The following is a 16,365-nucleotide window of genomic DNA, read 5'->3' on the forward strand; positions in this document are numbered from 1 at the left end:
TCAGCCAATCAAACGGCAGCTCTTCCGTCTCGGGGTGACCGACAGACGGGGGGTACGCGGATGCTGTCGGAGCTCCAAAGGTACTCGTCAATAAAGGTAAAACAACAAAACATGTTTATTGAAGAAATATACCTTTCTACAGTAGCGGTGTGCCTACAGCTGATGCTAGAAATGGATTTTGGTCGTTCAGTGTAGTGTGATAGCGAAATGAACCTTTCTGAAGCAGTGTATCGACAAAAGATTTGTTCATCGAATCCTCATTTGATTGCTCTCTAGTGACATCTAGTGAAGACAAATGAGAATTAGATATGTGTTAGATATTATGTATTATATTATTATTATATTATTATGTATTATTAGATATTATGTGTTAGATATGATGTATTAAATATTAGAATTAGATATGTGTTTATTAGCTGTGATTGAATTATATTTGTATAAACAGTGTAACTAAAAAATAATACAAATACATGTATTAAATATAAATACATTAAATATACAGGCTAACACAAAAAGTGTAAAATAATAATAAACTAGAAGCACTCAGATAGTGCAAACCTCCGCCAAGGCCATAGGGTCACTGACCCTAAAGAGATTCCCTCCTTACACGCCGTGGAATCATTGAACCTAAAAAAGTCTAACAATGATGTTTGCTCAGTAGTAAAAAAAAGTTTCATCTGCTGTGACTGGATAGCATGTATCCTTAGCGCTTGGCATCACAGTTTATTGCAACTTGCACCTTTCCCAGAAGCTACTGTCATCTGAGCACTGATAATTGATATTACATGTGCTTATAGACAAAAACAAATAGACAAAATTCAATTTAATATTCAACTAAACTGCAAATATATATATATATTTTTTTTTTAACATTTATGAAACACTTCTCTAAACAAGGCCATAGGGTCACTGACCCTAAAGAGATTCCCTCCTTGGCACAGTGATCTATTCAACAGTTCAGTGTTACAACCAAAACTATGATACATACACTTTTCTTTCCTTTATATTTGACATCTTTGACCATGAAAACATACCACTAGAACTTGGTATCACTTTTATGTCTTTATTAGTTCAAAAGTTATTGTATAAAAACGATTTTTCAGTAATGGCAGTTTTCTTCTGGATCTAGCTCCATAACATTTGAAGCTACATCAAATCTGATGACACCTTACTGAATCAGTACAGATTCAGCTACAATTTGGTGTTAGTTGTGCATCTCTAGCTTCATTTGTCACCTTACACTGACTGACACATTTTCTATTTTCCCTATATTTTTGCATATTCTGGATCACCAGATCCGGAATCCGGATCCAGTCATCACCAAACTTTGTTGTTTGATAGAACATTTGACTATGTTACACCTTAATTTTTTTCAAGCCTTTCTGCCTTGTTTTTGTGGAGTTAGAAACTAGAATGTCAAAATTCCCCCTAGCCCACAATGGTGGAGAATCCTTTAAAAAATTCCTGGATCCGGATCGTGATCCGGATCACCACTAAAATTTAATCACTTGTTCCTCTTGTCATTTCCAACCACTCCACAAAATTTCATCAAAATCCATTCAAAACATTTTGAGTTATCCTGCTGACAGTCAGACAAACAAACAAATGCGAACGAAAACATAACCTCCTTGGCGGAGGTAAAAAAACAGCAACAACAAAACACTTGTTTCCATTGTTGCCCAAATTTCCATTGTATTTAAAACCTCAATTCCAATGAAGTTGGGACGTTGTGTGAAATGGAAATAAAAACAGAATACAATGGTTTGCAAATCCTCTTCAACCTATATTCAATTGAATACACCACAAAGATAAGATATTTAATGTTCAAACTGATAGACTTTTTTGTTTTTGTGCACATATCTGCTCATTTTGAAATGGATGCCTGCAACACATTTAAAAAAAAGCTGGGACAGGGGCAACAAAAGACTGGGAAAGTTGATGAATGCTCAAAGAACACCTGTTTGGAACATTCCACAGGTGAACAGGTTAACTGGAAACAGGTGAATGTCATTATTGTTGGGAAGGTGTCGTAGCACGGACCCACAACAGGGGGCGCAAATGAACGGACAATGAGTAAGCCAAAAGGTAACAATTTACTGTTGTGACAATACACAACTAAATATACAGAAATTGCAAAGTCAATTAACACCAGGTGACGTGTGGGCAGGCTCGAAGATAGAAGACCCCGACGAGAGAGAGGCCGCGTCCCACACGGCCTCCACCACCAACGGTCTGAAGAACACCGGAGCCGCCAAGTCCCGAATCCCCAGGTGACCTCTGTCTTCGGCTGTCGACCCTGGTACTGCTGGCAAAAAGCAGAGACAAGATGAATGAGTGTAAATCCTTACACTCAGTGGTCTACAGTCTGTACACAGTTAGGAGGAGGACCTCCACCTCCGAATCACACACTCGTGCAGCTCCTAGTGTAACCACTTATCTGTAGCGCAGTCGTCGTCGTCACGCTACACGCCAATTCCCAGATAAGGGCGAACACCACAGGATACCGGCTGCAAAAGAAGTTCAGAATCCACTCAATGATATGAGTCAGCAGAGAAGTTACCTCTTGGTAGTCGATTTCTCGGCGGGGAGGTGGAGTTGCAGTCCGGCTTAAGTACTGGTGTAGATGAGTGACAGCTGGTGTGATGAGTGACAGCTGTCACTTCCTCTGGGTCTGGCGCCCTCTCGTGCTTGGAGCCCGCACTCCAAGCAGGGCGCCCTCTGGTGGTGGTGGGCCAGCAGTACCTCCTCTTCAGCGGCCCACACAACAATTATTGGTTATAAAAGGAGCATCCTCAAAAGGCTCAGCCATTCACAAGCAAAGATGGGGCGAGGATCACCACTTTGTGAACAACTGCATGGAAAAAATAGTCCAACAGTTTAAGAACAATGTTTTTCAATGTTCAATTACAAGGACTTTAGGGATTCCATCATCTACAGTCCATAATATAATCAGAAGATTCAGAGAATCTGGAGAACTTTCAACATGTAAGCAGCAAGGCCAAAAAACCAACATTGATTGCCTGTGACCTTCGATCCCCCAGGCATTAAAAACAGACATCATTGTGTAAAGGATCTTACCGCATGGGCTCAGGAACACTTCAGAAAACCATTGTCAGTTAACACAGTTTGTTGCTACATCTACAAGTGCAAGTTAAAACTCTATCATGCAAAGCGAAAGCCATACATCAACAAAATCCTGAAACACCACTGCCGTCTCTGGGCCCGAGTTCATTTGAAATGGACAGACACAAAGTGAAAAAGTGTGCTGTGGTCTGATGAGTCCACATTTCAAATTGTTTTTGGAAATCATGGAAGTCGTGTCCTCTGGACAAAAGAGGAAAAAGACCATCCAGATTGTTACCAGCGCAAAGTTCAAAAGCCAGCATCTGTGATGTTATGGGGGTGTGTTAGTGCCCATGGCACGGGTAACTTACACATCTGTGATGGCACCATCAATGCTGAAAGGTACATTCAGGTTTTGGAGCAACACATGCTGCCATCCAAGCAACGTCTTTTTCAGGTACGTCCCTGCTTATTTCAGCAAGACAATGCCAAGCCACATTCTGCACGTGTTACAACAGCGTGGCCTCGTAGTAAAAGAGTGTGGCTACTACTGCAGTCCAGACCTGTCACCCATTGAAAATGTGTGGCGCATTATGAAGTGCAAAATACGACAACGGAGACCCCGGACTGTTGAACAACTGAAGTCATACATCAAGCAAGAATGGGAAAGAATTCCACCTACAAAGCTTCAGCAATTAGTGTCCTCAGTTCCAAAACGCTTCTTGAGTGTTGTTATAAGGAAAGGTGATGTAACACAGTGGTAAACATACCACTGTCCCAGCTTTTTGTAACGTGTTGCAGGCATCCATTTCAAAATTAGCAAATATTTGCACAAAAACAATAAAGTTTATCAGTTTGAACATTAAATATCTTGTCTTTGTGGTGTATTCACTTGAATATAGGTTGAAGAGGATTTGCAAATCATTGTCCATCCATTCCATCCATTTTCTTCCGCTTTATCCGGAGTCGGGTCGCGGGGGCAGCAGCTCAAGCAAAGCCGCCCAGACCTTCCGATCCACACACACCTCCCCCAGCTCCTCCGGGGGAACCCCAAGGCGTTCCCAAGCCAGCCGAGAGACGTAGACCCTCCAGCGTGTCCTGGGTCTTCCCCGGGGCCTCCTCCCGATGGGACATGCGGAACACCTCTCCAGCGAGGCGTCCAGGGGGCATCCGGAAAAGATGCCCGAGAGTTGCAAATCATTGTATTCTGTTTTTATTTATATTTTACACAATGTCCCAACTTCATTGGAATTGGGGTTGTACATTCTTTCACTGAAACTGATATTTAATTTGTAAAGTAAAATAAAATGTGCAATAAGAGAAAAAAATGTGCACAACAGACATGCAGATTGAAGTTAAGTTGTACATGAGGTATATGAATTAGTGAGTTTTTGGCAGGTTAAATTTTATTGACTAAAATAATTCATATCAAACATATATGCACACATACAAAAATCATATTCCAGTAATGAGATACCAAGTAATGATGATGATATACTTGAGGGTTATGAGATAGTGGAGTTGACTGGCAGAAACTATATCATCTCGCAAGAATGTGAACACACCTGAAAAGTCCGTCGGATAGCAGAGCCCCACCGTCTTGGTTTCATCTTCTTGGATGCACATGTCTGGGCACGTAATTCTGTATTGTTGCAAATGAGCCTCAACTAAAGCCATTTGCCAAAATGTGATGATGACATCATCCACATAGGTGTGCCCATTCAAAACTGACCAATCATGGCTCGCAGTAATCCCTTTTATCTTTAAAAAGAAAGTCATTAGCGGTGAGATAAATGATAAATACCCTGAAAACCTATATAACAAATGTATTCTGATGATACCAATATTTTTGATTTCATGACATTTTAGTGATGTCACATATACCATGCAATAAGAAATTATTAGCTCACCTCTCCAGCCCTATTGGTTGCAGAGATATCCTGTACAATATGTCGTTCAGACTATATTTTTATTTTTATTTATTTATTTATTTTTAACTTTTTTGTACACAGGCATGAGCAATGACAACTATATAGCAAGAGCTCAAATGATCCATATTTTGTTGTTTCTGCTGAGCTGCACCAACTATCTTTTCTTGTCCAAATTCTGTTTTTCTGCATTATGTATATTCATGTTTTCCTGTGTTACCATGACAACCATCTAAAAGCCTATCCCTGCATACAAATTCTCAGTTTGCACTAACGTCATTTAGAAACCTACTGCCCATCCGTTACTGCAGCACATACTAGAAGTAAGCAAGCGAGTAGTAGAGACACAGTCTGGATGTTCTACGCCATCACCATTGTACCTACTTGTTTTCAGACACTTACTGTAGTATTGTGCATACATATGATGTAAAAATTTCTATTTTGCAATGGCAGACCTTTTTTTAAATAGTTCCTGATGCCTAACACATTATTTGTACAATGCCACAACCTCTTGGGTGTCGCTATCATTTTCATTTATCATTTCCATTTATGTTTTCATTATGTCTTAATTTTCCGAAAGAAGTAGTTCTTGTTTAATTAGCAGGCTGCCACGTGAGGCAGAGGGAGGTAGTAGATCCTCCAGGTACTGTTTGAATACTACTAAATGTCTACGGAGTATTTAGATACCTTATGGATTGTGACGTACTGCTTTTTGACGGCTAAATGGTAAATGGACTCTATTTATATATATTTATATACAGTGGGGCCGAAAAGTATTTAGTCAGTCCCTGATTGTGCAAGTTCTTCTACTTAGAAACATGAGAGAGGTCTGTAATTTTCATCATAGGTACACTTCAGTAAGCGAAGTGCGCAATGCATCTGCACATTCGTGGGTCAAATGGGGTCAAAAATTCCAGCTACCAAACATACACAGCTACCATTGAATTTCATATACGGTAGCGTTAGCGGACTGTGAAAGTTAAGGCTTACAGGGATTGTTTCAAAGGCTTTAAGGCTTAAGCGATTCATACAATAATGACAGGTGCGCATTATACGGTTTTCAAATGCTCAGATGGAATTTGTAGGCTTGAAAGGTGGCTGAAAACACACGATTGCAAGGCTCCGCCGAGTCCACCCAAAGACGGAAAGAAGAAGAAATGTGGTTGTAAACCTCTGTTCATTCTACACAATTTCCCCACAGAAAAGAAATATCCAGACGGACGTAAAAGATGGACTAAAATTGTAAGTTTCTTGCACATGTTTATTTTGTCAATATCCTGAAACCGTGCCGAATTATAATCTGGTTGATGGCACCGTTTTCGTGCATCGGTTTATGACTGTAATGTCGCGCCATGAATGACGTGGCGCGTAATATTGTAATATTGACATGTTCTATAAACAAACTGCATGGATGCATATATCATTGTATGTCTGTCAACTTATCAAAACAAACGTGACACCAAAGAGGTTATATGTGAGACCCACCTTCATTATAGTCATTACGAAGCCGGCGGAGTAGCGATTTCTCATCCCTGCTTATTCTTCAGTATCCACAATTTCAGACCCTGGACTTCGTCTAACCATCCCTCAGTTGCCTTCAAGAGGTCAGAAATTTGTTTGTCTCCAACTATCAACAAGAACTATTAGTCATTTTCAACAGCAGCTCTCTTTTCCTCCTTTGTCAGCACCAACGGTAGTTTCTGTACCGATGCAGCACACGCAAGGGCAGCCAGCTCTTCTTTCCGTTTCTGTCTACTGCCGTACGCAGTCCTGGTTGTAACGGCTAATCCGCGGAGCTTACAAAAACGCTTTAAATCATCAACTTTCCAGCAGTTGAAATGGTCCAAATCATAGTACTCCTCGCTGCTTTCTGCCATCTTTGAATGTGGATTGGTATCCGAAAAATTTTGCGTACCCATAATGCACTGCGTGGCCCGAGATGTGCACTTCGCTTATTATGAGAGACAAAATAAGGAAAAAAAATCCAGAAAATCACATTGGAGGATTTTTAAAGAATTTATTTGTAAATTATGGTGGAAAATAAGTATTTGGTCACCCACAAACAAACAAGATTTCTGGCTCTTACAGACCTGTAACTTTTTTTTAAAGAAGCTCTTCTGTCCTCCACCTGTTACCTGTATTAATGGCATCTGTTGGAACTCGTTATCTGTATAAAAGACACCTATCCACAGCCTCAAACAGTCAGACTCCAAACTCAACCATGGCCATGACCAAAGAGCTGTCGAAGGACACCAGGAAGAAAATTGTAGATGTGCACCAGGCTGGGAAGAGTGAATCTACAATAGTCAAGCAGGTTGGTGTGAATAAATCAACTGTGAGAGCAATTGTATGAAAATGGAAGACATACAAGACCATTGATAATCTCCTTTGATCTGGGGCTCCACGCAAGATGTCATCCCTTGGGGTCAAAATGATCATGAGAATGGTGAACAAAAATCCCAGAACTACACGGAGGGACCCGATGAATGACCTGCAGAGACATGGGACCAAAGTAACAAAGGCTACACACTACGTAGGGAGGGACTCAAATCCTGCAGTGCCAGGCGGCTCCCCCTGCTTAAGCCAGTACGTGTCCAGGCCCGTCTGAAATTTGCCAGAGAGCATATGGATGATCCAGAAGAGGATTGGGAGAATATCATGTGGTCAGATGAAATCAAAATAGAACTTTTTGGTAAAAACTAAACTCAATTGTGTTTGGAGGAAGAAGAATGCTGAGTTGCATTCCAAGAACACCATACTTACTGTGAAGCATGGGGGTGGAAACATCATGCTTTGCGGCTGTTTTTCTGCAAAGGGGACAGGACAAATGAATGGGGCCATGTATCGTGAGATTTTAAGCCAAAACCTCCTTCCATCAGTGAGAGCATTGAAGATGGAACGTGGCTGGGTCTTCCAGCATGACAATAATCCCAAACGCACCGCTCGGACAATGAAGGAGTGGCTCCGTAAAAAGCATTTCAAGGTCCTGGAGTGGCCAAGCCAGTCTCCAGACCTCAACCCCATAGAAAATTTGTAGAGGGAGTTGAAAGTCCGTGTTGCCCAGCGACAGCCCCAAAACATCACTGCTCTAGAGGTGCTCTGCATGGAGGAATGGGCCAAAATACCAGCTACAGTGTGTGCAAACCTGGTGAAGACTTACAGGAAAAGTTTGACCTCTGTCATTGCCAACAAAGATTATGTTACAAAGTATTGAGTGGAATTTTTGTTATTGACCAAATACTTATTTTCCACCATAATTTACAAATAAAATTTTTTAAAATCCTACAATGTGATTTCCTGGATATTTTTTTTCCTCATTTTGTCTCTCACAGTTGACATGTACCTACAGTAGTGTTCAGAATAATAGTAGTGCTATGTGACTAAAAAGATTAATCCAGGTTTTGAGTATATTTCTTATTGCTACATGGGAAACAAGGTACCAGTAGATTCAGTAGATTCTCACAAACCCAACAAGACCAAGCATTCATGATATGCACACTCTTAAGGCTATGAAATTGGTCTACTAGTAAAAAAAAGTAGAAAAGGGGGTGTTCACAATAATAATAGTGTGGCATTCAGTCAGTGAGTTCGTCAATTTTGTGGAACAAACAGGTGTGAATCAGGTGTCCCCTATTTAAGGATGAAGCCAGCACCTGTTGAACATGCTTTTCTCTTTGAAAGCCTGAGAAAAATGGGACGTTCAAGACATTGTTCATAGGATAGAAGAATAACCAGAATTGCAAAGTCTCACCCATTGATCAGCTCCAGGATGATCAAAGACAGTCTGGAGTTACCTGTAAGTGCTGTGACAGAAGACGCCTGTGTGAAGTTAATTTATGTGCAAGAATCAGCCGCAAAGTCCCTCTGTTAAATAAAAGACATGTGCAGAAGAGGTTACAATTTGCCAAAGAACACATCAACTGACCTAAAGAGAAATGGAGGAATATTTTGTGGACTGATGAGAGTAAAATTCTTTTTGGGTCCAAGGGCCACAGACAGTTTGTGAGACGACCCCCAAACTCTGAATTCAAGCCACAGTTCACAGTGAAGACAGTGAAGCATGGTGGTGCAAGCATCATGATATGGGCATGTTTCTCCTACTATGGTGTTGGGCCAATATCGCATACCAGGTATCATGGATCAGTTTGGATATGTCAAAATACTTGAAGAGGTCATGTTGCCTTATGCTGAAGAGGACATGCCCTTGAAATGGGTGTTTCAACAAGTCAGTGTCCCCAAGCACACTAGTAAACAAGCAAAATCAGGCCACTCCAACAAAATTAATGTTTTGGAGTGGCCTGCCCAATCCCTGGACCTAAATCCAGTTGAGAACTTGTGGGGTGACATCAAAAGAGCTGTTTCTGAAGCAAAACCAAGAAATGTGAATGAATTGTGGAATGTTGTTAAAGAATCTTGGAGTGGAATAACAGCTGAAAGGTGCCACAAATTGGTTGACTCCATGCCTCGCAGATGTGAAGAAATCATGAAAAACTGTGGTTATACAACTAAATACTAGTTTAGTGATTCACAGGATTGCTAAAACAGCAGTTTGAATATAATAGTTTTGAGTTTGTAGCGTCAACAGCAGATGCTACTATTATTGTGAACACCCCCTTTTCTACTTTTTTTTACTAATAGCCCAATTTCATAGCCTTAAGAGTGTGTATATGATGAATGCTTGGTCTTGTTGGATTTGTGAGAATCTACTGGTACCTTGTTTCCCATGTAACAATAAGAAATATAGTCAAAACCTGGATTAATCTTTTTAGTCACATAGCACTACTATTATTCTGAACACTACTGTATGTTGAAAATTACAGACCTCTCTCATCTTTCTAAACAGAAGAACTTGCACAATCAGGGACTGACTAAATACTTGTTGGCCCCACTGTAGAGGGTGTAAGGGTCATTTAGTAGCATTTTGATTAATTCAAAAAAATCCATATTTTTATATAGTTTAGTGGCAGCACAGTGGATTAGTGGTTAACACTGTTGCGTCACAGCAAGATGGTCACGGGATCGATTGTCACCTGTGGCCTTTGTGCAGTTTGCGTGTTCTCCCCGTGTTTGTGTGGGTTCCCTCCGGGTGCTCCGGCTTCCTCCCACATGCAAAGACATGCAGGTAGGAGAATTGAAAACTTTAAATTGTCCGTAGGTGTGCATGTGGGTGCGAATGTGTTTGTTTGTGTATATGTGACCCTGTGACAGACTGGCATCCCGTCCAGGGTGTACCCCACCTCATGTCCTATGACTGCTGGGATAGACTGCAGCCCCCTGTGACCCTTAACTGTAAAACATTGAAAACATTTTTTAATGAGTGATAAAAAATTTGGTACATAAAAGTACAGAACAAAAGTTAAAAACCATAATAATACTGATCATGCTGTTGTGTTTTTAAAATCATTGACACTGGGTGAATTTACAACATTTTAGTAGATGGTTCCACAGCGACAATTCTATTGCTGTTGTGAAAAAAAAAAATCTAACATCTACTAGCATTTAACATAGTTGAGTAGCCTCTCAAACTTGTATCATGTTTAAGTTGGAAAAATTTATTGCAGTCAATATGACAGTTTAATATTTTGTAAGCTTCAGGGAGGTCCTCATGGACTCTTATATTTTCTTGTGTAGTAAGTCCAAGGTCTTTCAACCTATTTTCATAAGTGTTTGTTAGGACTGTTTTTTTTTTTTTTGGTGGTCTCTCGTGACCTCGCCTTGCCCCGTCCCCTCAGTCCTGTGTGTCCGTTTGATTTGAAAGAAGGATTTGACCAATTATTTAAAATTGACCACAATTACCCTGGTGGTTAGACCACCACACTGAGATTTATTAAACAGAATTTAAATGTAACAAGATGTAACAGAATTTGAATATAACAGAATGATTAGGATAAATCTTATCATACCCAGAGGTTCTGAGGGTCCCAGGAGCTGAGAGCTTCCAACCAGCAGTCTGGTGTTCCAGCAAGCTGACAGCAAAAAGGAACCCTGAGCAACGGGCAGGGACCTCTTTTATACATATCCGACCCCTATACTAATAAAATGATTCATGCTAAACTAGGGTGTTGTCCTTCATCTGAAGTCTTCATCCCTCTGCTTCGGGGCATGGTCCTGCCCACGTGCGCTGTGCAGTGTTACTTCCTCTTTTTCCTGAAGTGACACCTGTACCTAAACTGATAAGGAATTGTTTTGGGCCAAAAACTGCTAACTGAAGGACTGTCAGCAAGTCTTATCACTGCGGTTATACCACAGAAATATTTGCAAAGTTAGACCTTACTTGTGTGAAGTGCCTTGAGGCAACTCTGTTGTGATTTGGCACTATATAAATGAAAATAAACTGAAAATTGAAATTGATATTACATGATTAATAAGCAGTGATAAATGCTGATTACTATGTGCATATGAGTAATACATCCTTTAACAGCAATAATGGTATGTAAATGGTCACTTCTTGAACATTAAAACACACTCATGAATGCAACAAATTATTCTTATAGCTCAATAAAAAGATAAAGCATACGACAGAGTTTTAGGGCCACATTGAATTTCTTTTATTTATTTATTTTTGGACTTCGAGAATAAAGTAATATTACGAGAAAAAGTCGTAATATTACGAGAATAAAGTAATATTACGAGAATAAAGTCGTAATTTTACGAGAAAAAGTAATATTACAAGAAAAAAGTTGAAATATTATATTATGACTTTATTCTCATAATATTACATTATTCTCAGAGTATTACTTTATTCTCGAAGTCTAAAAAAAAAAATCTGTGGCCCTAAAACGCCGTCGTAAAAGCATAATAAAATGGATCTAAAAAGGAAAAAAACACAAATGGTTAATGCATGTTTAAGCACATTTAGGATTATATTCCTTCATGTTCTAAGCAGGAGTAAGCAGGTATGGATGGATTTTTTTTCTCTATTGCGCGGCCATCAGTCACGTGACTGTGTGAAAACGATTCAAGTGTCGATACAGGGCTTCGAAGAAACCCGTCTTTCCGACACAGGCTCCGGAGCTTCAGCTTCGCCGCTCACCGCGTCAAATGACAGGCGAACAGCTTTGCTTCGGTAAGCTAATGGAGACGTTCCGGTGAAGGCTAACTCGCTTACTTAGCCCTCTGTTTTTGCCAGACAAACGAACGGTTCTGCTTCTTTAAACGGCGGTGAGTTCGACGTCAAGAACGAGTCGTCATGCGGTGAAGTCATCTCCTATTTAAAACAGCGACTCCCGTGAGTGACGGCGCTTTCTGATGCTGCTCGGATGTTTACTCCAGCGCTCTTTTTGTGTGCGTCATCCTCTGCTGTCAGGCTCTTGATGAGAACCAATCTTTTCAATCCACGTGTTGAAGAAGACCACGCCCCCTGTCCCCCTCATTCCTTTCTGGTCCGTTGCAGCATGTGTCATTTTGCTTAGTTTCCACTTGCACAGTCATTCAAAACAGGAACACACGTGTGCACGCACAGGCTGTTTTTAAAAAGTCGAACGAGAGGAGAAACAATGCAGATGAGCGTTACCTTCTCCTCATGTGTTTACCTGACAGAGACGACAATGACAAGAACATGATCAACGCTGATGGCTTCTCAAAATGCGAGGAAACCAGGCAAGAGAGAGGCCGGCGGAGGCCCCCCGCAGAGACGCTTCACCTGCTGTCCGCTGTCATTGTGTGGCTGGTGACCGGAACCACCATCTCCAGCCTCAACAAATGGATTTTTGCTGTTTACAACTTCAGGTACCCCCTGCTGCTGTCAGCGTTGCACATGCTGACAGCCATAGTTGTGGACTACGGGCTGATCAAACTGCGGGTGATCCACCACGGAGATCCCGTGGAACAGGATCTGTCCATCAACGCCAAGTGTAAAGTGTTCCTGTTGAGTCTGACGTTTTGCTCCAGTATCGCCTTCGGGAACATCGGGCTGAACTATGTCCAGCTGTCATTTGCACAAATGATTTACACCACCACTCCGCTCTTCACGCTCATCATCTCCACGCTGATCCTGGGGAAGCAGCATCACATCATCAAATACACAGCCATGATGCCCATCTGCCTGGGCGCTTCCTTCAGCATCATGGGAGAAGTCCAATTCGATCAGACCGGCTGCTTCTTTGTGGTCGCTGCGACCATGTTGAGGGGCGTCAAATCTGTTCAACAGAGTAAGTAGAACTTTATCTGTAACCTTTTAAAAATTTTGTTAGCGGAATATCTCAAAAAGACGTGACGAGAATTCAGTAAAATTTGGTGGGAATTCCAGAACTGGAAGTACCGTTAAAATTTCCAGAGTTTTATGTATTTGACAAAATTCTACCTTAACCCAGATCCTTATTCTAATCCTAACTCCAACCAAAATATTTTGCGTGACGGTGGACACTGTTTACGAGCCTCGTTCTAACTCTGGGATTGCTTCCACAAATGGAGGTCAGATTTAGGAGTTTACTCAAATTCCCTCTAAGCCCAGATTTGCAAAATGTGAGGAACATAATGTGTTCAGCCACTGGAAGTGATGGAGTAGCTGGTACACGATACGTCGTAATAGTTACATAATGTCTCCTATTGATTTCCTTGCTTTGTGTATTTTGGCAAAGTGGTGCCCCCACTTGCACGTGACCTCATACAGATTTACAGAATACTATTTACTTAACGCTCCAATTGTTGCCACTATTTAAGGTGAAATCATTGTTGAAGTACTTTGAAGCTGGAAGTTACGCGCCACGCCTCAGACATCGGTTTATTTTGGTCTTTTTGTGTGAATTCTTAATGATTCATTCCTGACTCATCCTTTCTGGTTGCCCAGAGAACATTGAGACAAACACTAACACGTGGGCAGCACGGTGGTTAGTGGTTAGCACTCTTGGCTCATAGCAAGAAGGTTGTTGGTTTGGTTGCACTGAAGCTCACTTTCTTTCTGGGTGGAGTTTGTGGATCTGTGTGGGTTTCCTCTGGGCTCACCGGTTTCCTCGCGCCACCAGCAAACACACATCATTTGCTGACACACATTGCTCGCTCAAAACTCTCCACTACATTTGACTGTCAGTCTAAAAACATTGACTCAGTTTGAAACTTGATAATAGTGGAGACGGGGTTGTGTTGAGGTTTATCCCTGTAGGGGCGTGGCAACACACTTTTCACTCCGATGTATTGGTTTGTCTGATTCATTATCCGTCACCAAATTCTGTCATTAGCAAAAGTACTCAAAACTAATTCTGAGATTTGCCACAAAATGTTGTTGACAAGATGCATTATGTCTGCAAGAGATACATGCACATATTTGAGAGTGCAAATCTTATTAGCCAGGAAAAAAATGGCAGCATGGCCTCGGTGAACATCAGGACTCGGTGTTAGAAATGTAATAAACTGACAAACAAGCTCATTTCATGCCACATGTCAGCTTCAACTGCACCTGCTCCTAATTGTTATCATGCATGTCATGATAAAATTCATATGGGATATTACATAAGCAAATTGTATTTGCTTTTTGAATTGATCTGGTACATCAGTGTTAACCAGAATGTGATCAGTTTTTCCACACTTTGTGCCCTTTAAATTTGATGAATTACAAAATGATAGACTATTTAGATTTTGAGTTGTCATGTTTGATAGTTCAAGACAACAAAAGGAATTGGCTTCAAATTAATTGTTTTATTTTAGTTTCATTTTTTAAATACAAACCATAAAAGTCTTCCTTGGGTATTTGCCTGTGGATTTTGTTTTTTAAATAAAAGGCTACAGTTCAAGTGAACGTGACCTGAAATGCCAACAAATTCCCTCCTTAAATTATTGTCATATGGTTTTGTAATTTGGTAACTGAATTTAGCAACATTCCGTGCATGATTGGAATCAGAGAATTTGTGGTTCCCACAGTTGAAGGCATTGTGTGCTGTGGCCTCTGATGTAATTGGTCCATATAATATTAGGATTATCAGGGAAGGAGAATGCATCAGAAAGTAATAAGAAGCCCACGGTCCTATATAGGCCCCAAGGCCCATTGTTTCCCTTGCTTATCCCGGGATGGATGAGCGTCTACAACTCCCCCTGGATGCAGGTTACTTTCCCAGCCAAGGCCATTACCCATTTATACTTGTAGTTTGTGGCCCGGGACAATGCGCCTGTAGTGTCTTGTCCAAGGACACAGACAGGTAGCATGACTGGGAATCAAACCCCGGTCTCCATATTGTTAACTCATCTCCACTGAACTACCTGCTGTACAGAAGAAAGTAATGAGCTTCTGAAAAGATTTAGTGAAAAAATAATTATTCAGGTGTGCAGATGTTTAGAAATATGCAAATAATTGGATTGATACAAGGCTAACAGAACAGAATTTACCTGCACGTTTCAAGTTGTAATTGTCAGCTTGCTCCATCTTGAGCTAGAAAAGTGGGTAACAACAAGCTATTCTCAGCCTGTCTCATTAGAGTGTTTTCTCAATGGTTTTACATAATTCTGGATCAATCATCATCTTGTTGTTGCACTGTTTCAAAGCTTATGGTTTACTTTTGAGTGGCGGCCTATTAGGAAACAAAACTAAATATGCCCCTGGAATTGTTTAAAATGTACTTAATTTATTTGTAACACTTGTGAAACATGACAACCTAAACCACAACTTTCTGCCGGTGTCACCTGACATGCACATCAACGAAAATAGACTGCGCATGCTGACAAAACAAATGGAAACACCATTACTACAACGCTGATACAGTTCAAGTATACGTGGTCTGTCCATAAATTAACGGTCCTTTTTATTTTTTTAAAAACTATATGGATTTCATTCATATGTTTTTACGTCAGACATGCTTGAACCCTCGTGCGCATGCGTGAGTTTTTCCACGCCTGTCGGTGACGTCATTCGCCTGTGAGCACGCCTTGTGGAAGAAGTGGTCCCGCCCCCTCGTCAGATTTTCATTGTCTGGAAATGGCGGAATGAATTTTTTCAGAAGCTGTTAGAGACTGGCACCTAGAAACCATTCGAAAAATTTATCTGGCTTTCAGTGAAAATTTTGCGGACTTCACAGAGAATAAGGACTTTAACTACAGGTTTAAGGATTATTGCCATTATTGACTCACCTGCTCAGAGATAAGTTGTGGCACTGACAGTGAAATGCTCACAGATGGTGGTGGGGGAAGAGATCCAGTTGGATTATGTCAGAAGGGACATGCATGCTGTGCTTAAAATGGCTCAAATCTGGTGTAAAACTCAATTCAGTTTATTTAAATTTAAATGTATTTAATTTATATAGCACCAAATCACAACAAAGCAGCCTCAAGACACTTAACACAAGTAAGGTCTAACCTTACCAACCTCTAGAGCAAGCACACAGGCGATAGTGGTGAGGAAAACTCCCTCTGATGATATTGAGGAAGAAACCTCAAGCAGACCAGACTC

The 16,365-nt window shown here is 40.8% G+C and overlaps 1 protein-coding gene across 3 annotated transcripts in view; it reads left to right on the forward strand.

Annotated features, from left to right (window-relative positions):
- The window catches only part of slc35e4 (solute carrier family 35 member E4), a 22,323-nt gene continuing 5,958 nt past the window's right edge, over positions 1-16,365 (forward strand). Inside the window, exons 1-2 of one of the 3 annotated variants that reach the window (XM_034192071.1) lie at positions 1-80; positions 12,531-13,141. In XM_034192071.1, the coding sequence (XP_034047962.1) occupies positions 61-80; positions 12,531-13,141 (631 nt within the window). In that variant the 5' untranslated portion in view covers positions 1-60. Of the gene's footprint in view, positions 97-12,003; positions 12,080-12,530; positions 13,142-16,365 lie in introns of those variants that run through there. The other 2 variants (XM_034192072.1, XM_034192070.1) reach the window with 2 other exon arrangements.

This window comes from Thalassophryne amazonica, chromosome 17 (assembly GCF_902500255.1).
Source record: "Thalassophryne amazonica chromosome 17, fThaAma1.1, whole genome shotgun sequence".
NCBI lineage: Eukaryota > Metazoa > Chordata > Actinopteri > Batrachoidiformes > Batrachoididae > Thalassophryne > Thalassophryne amazonica.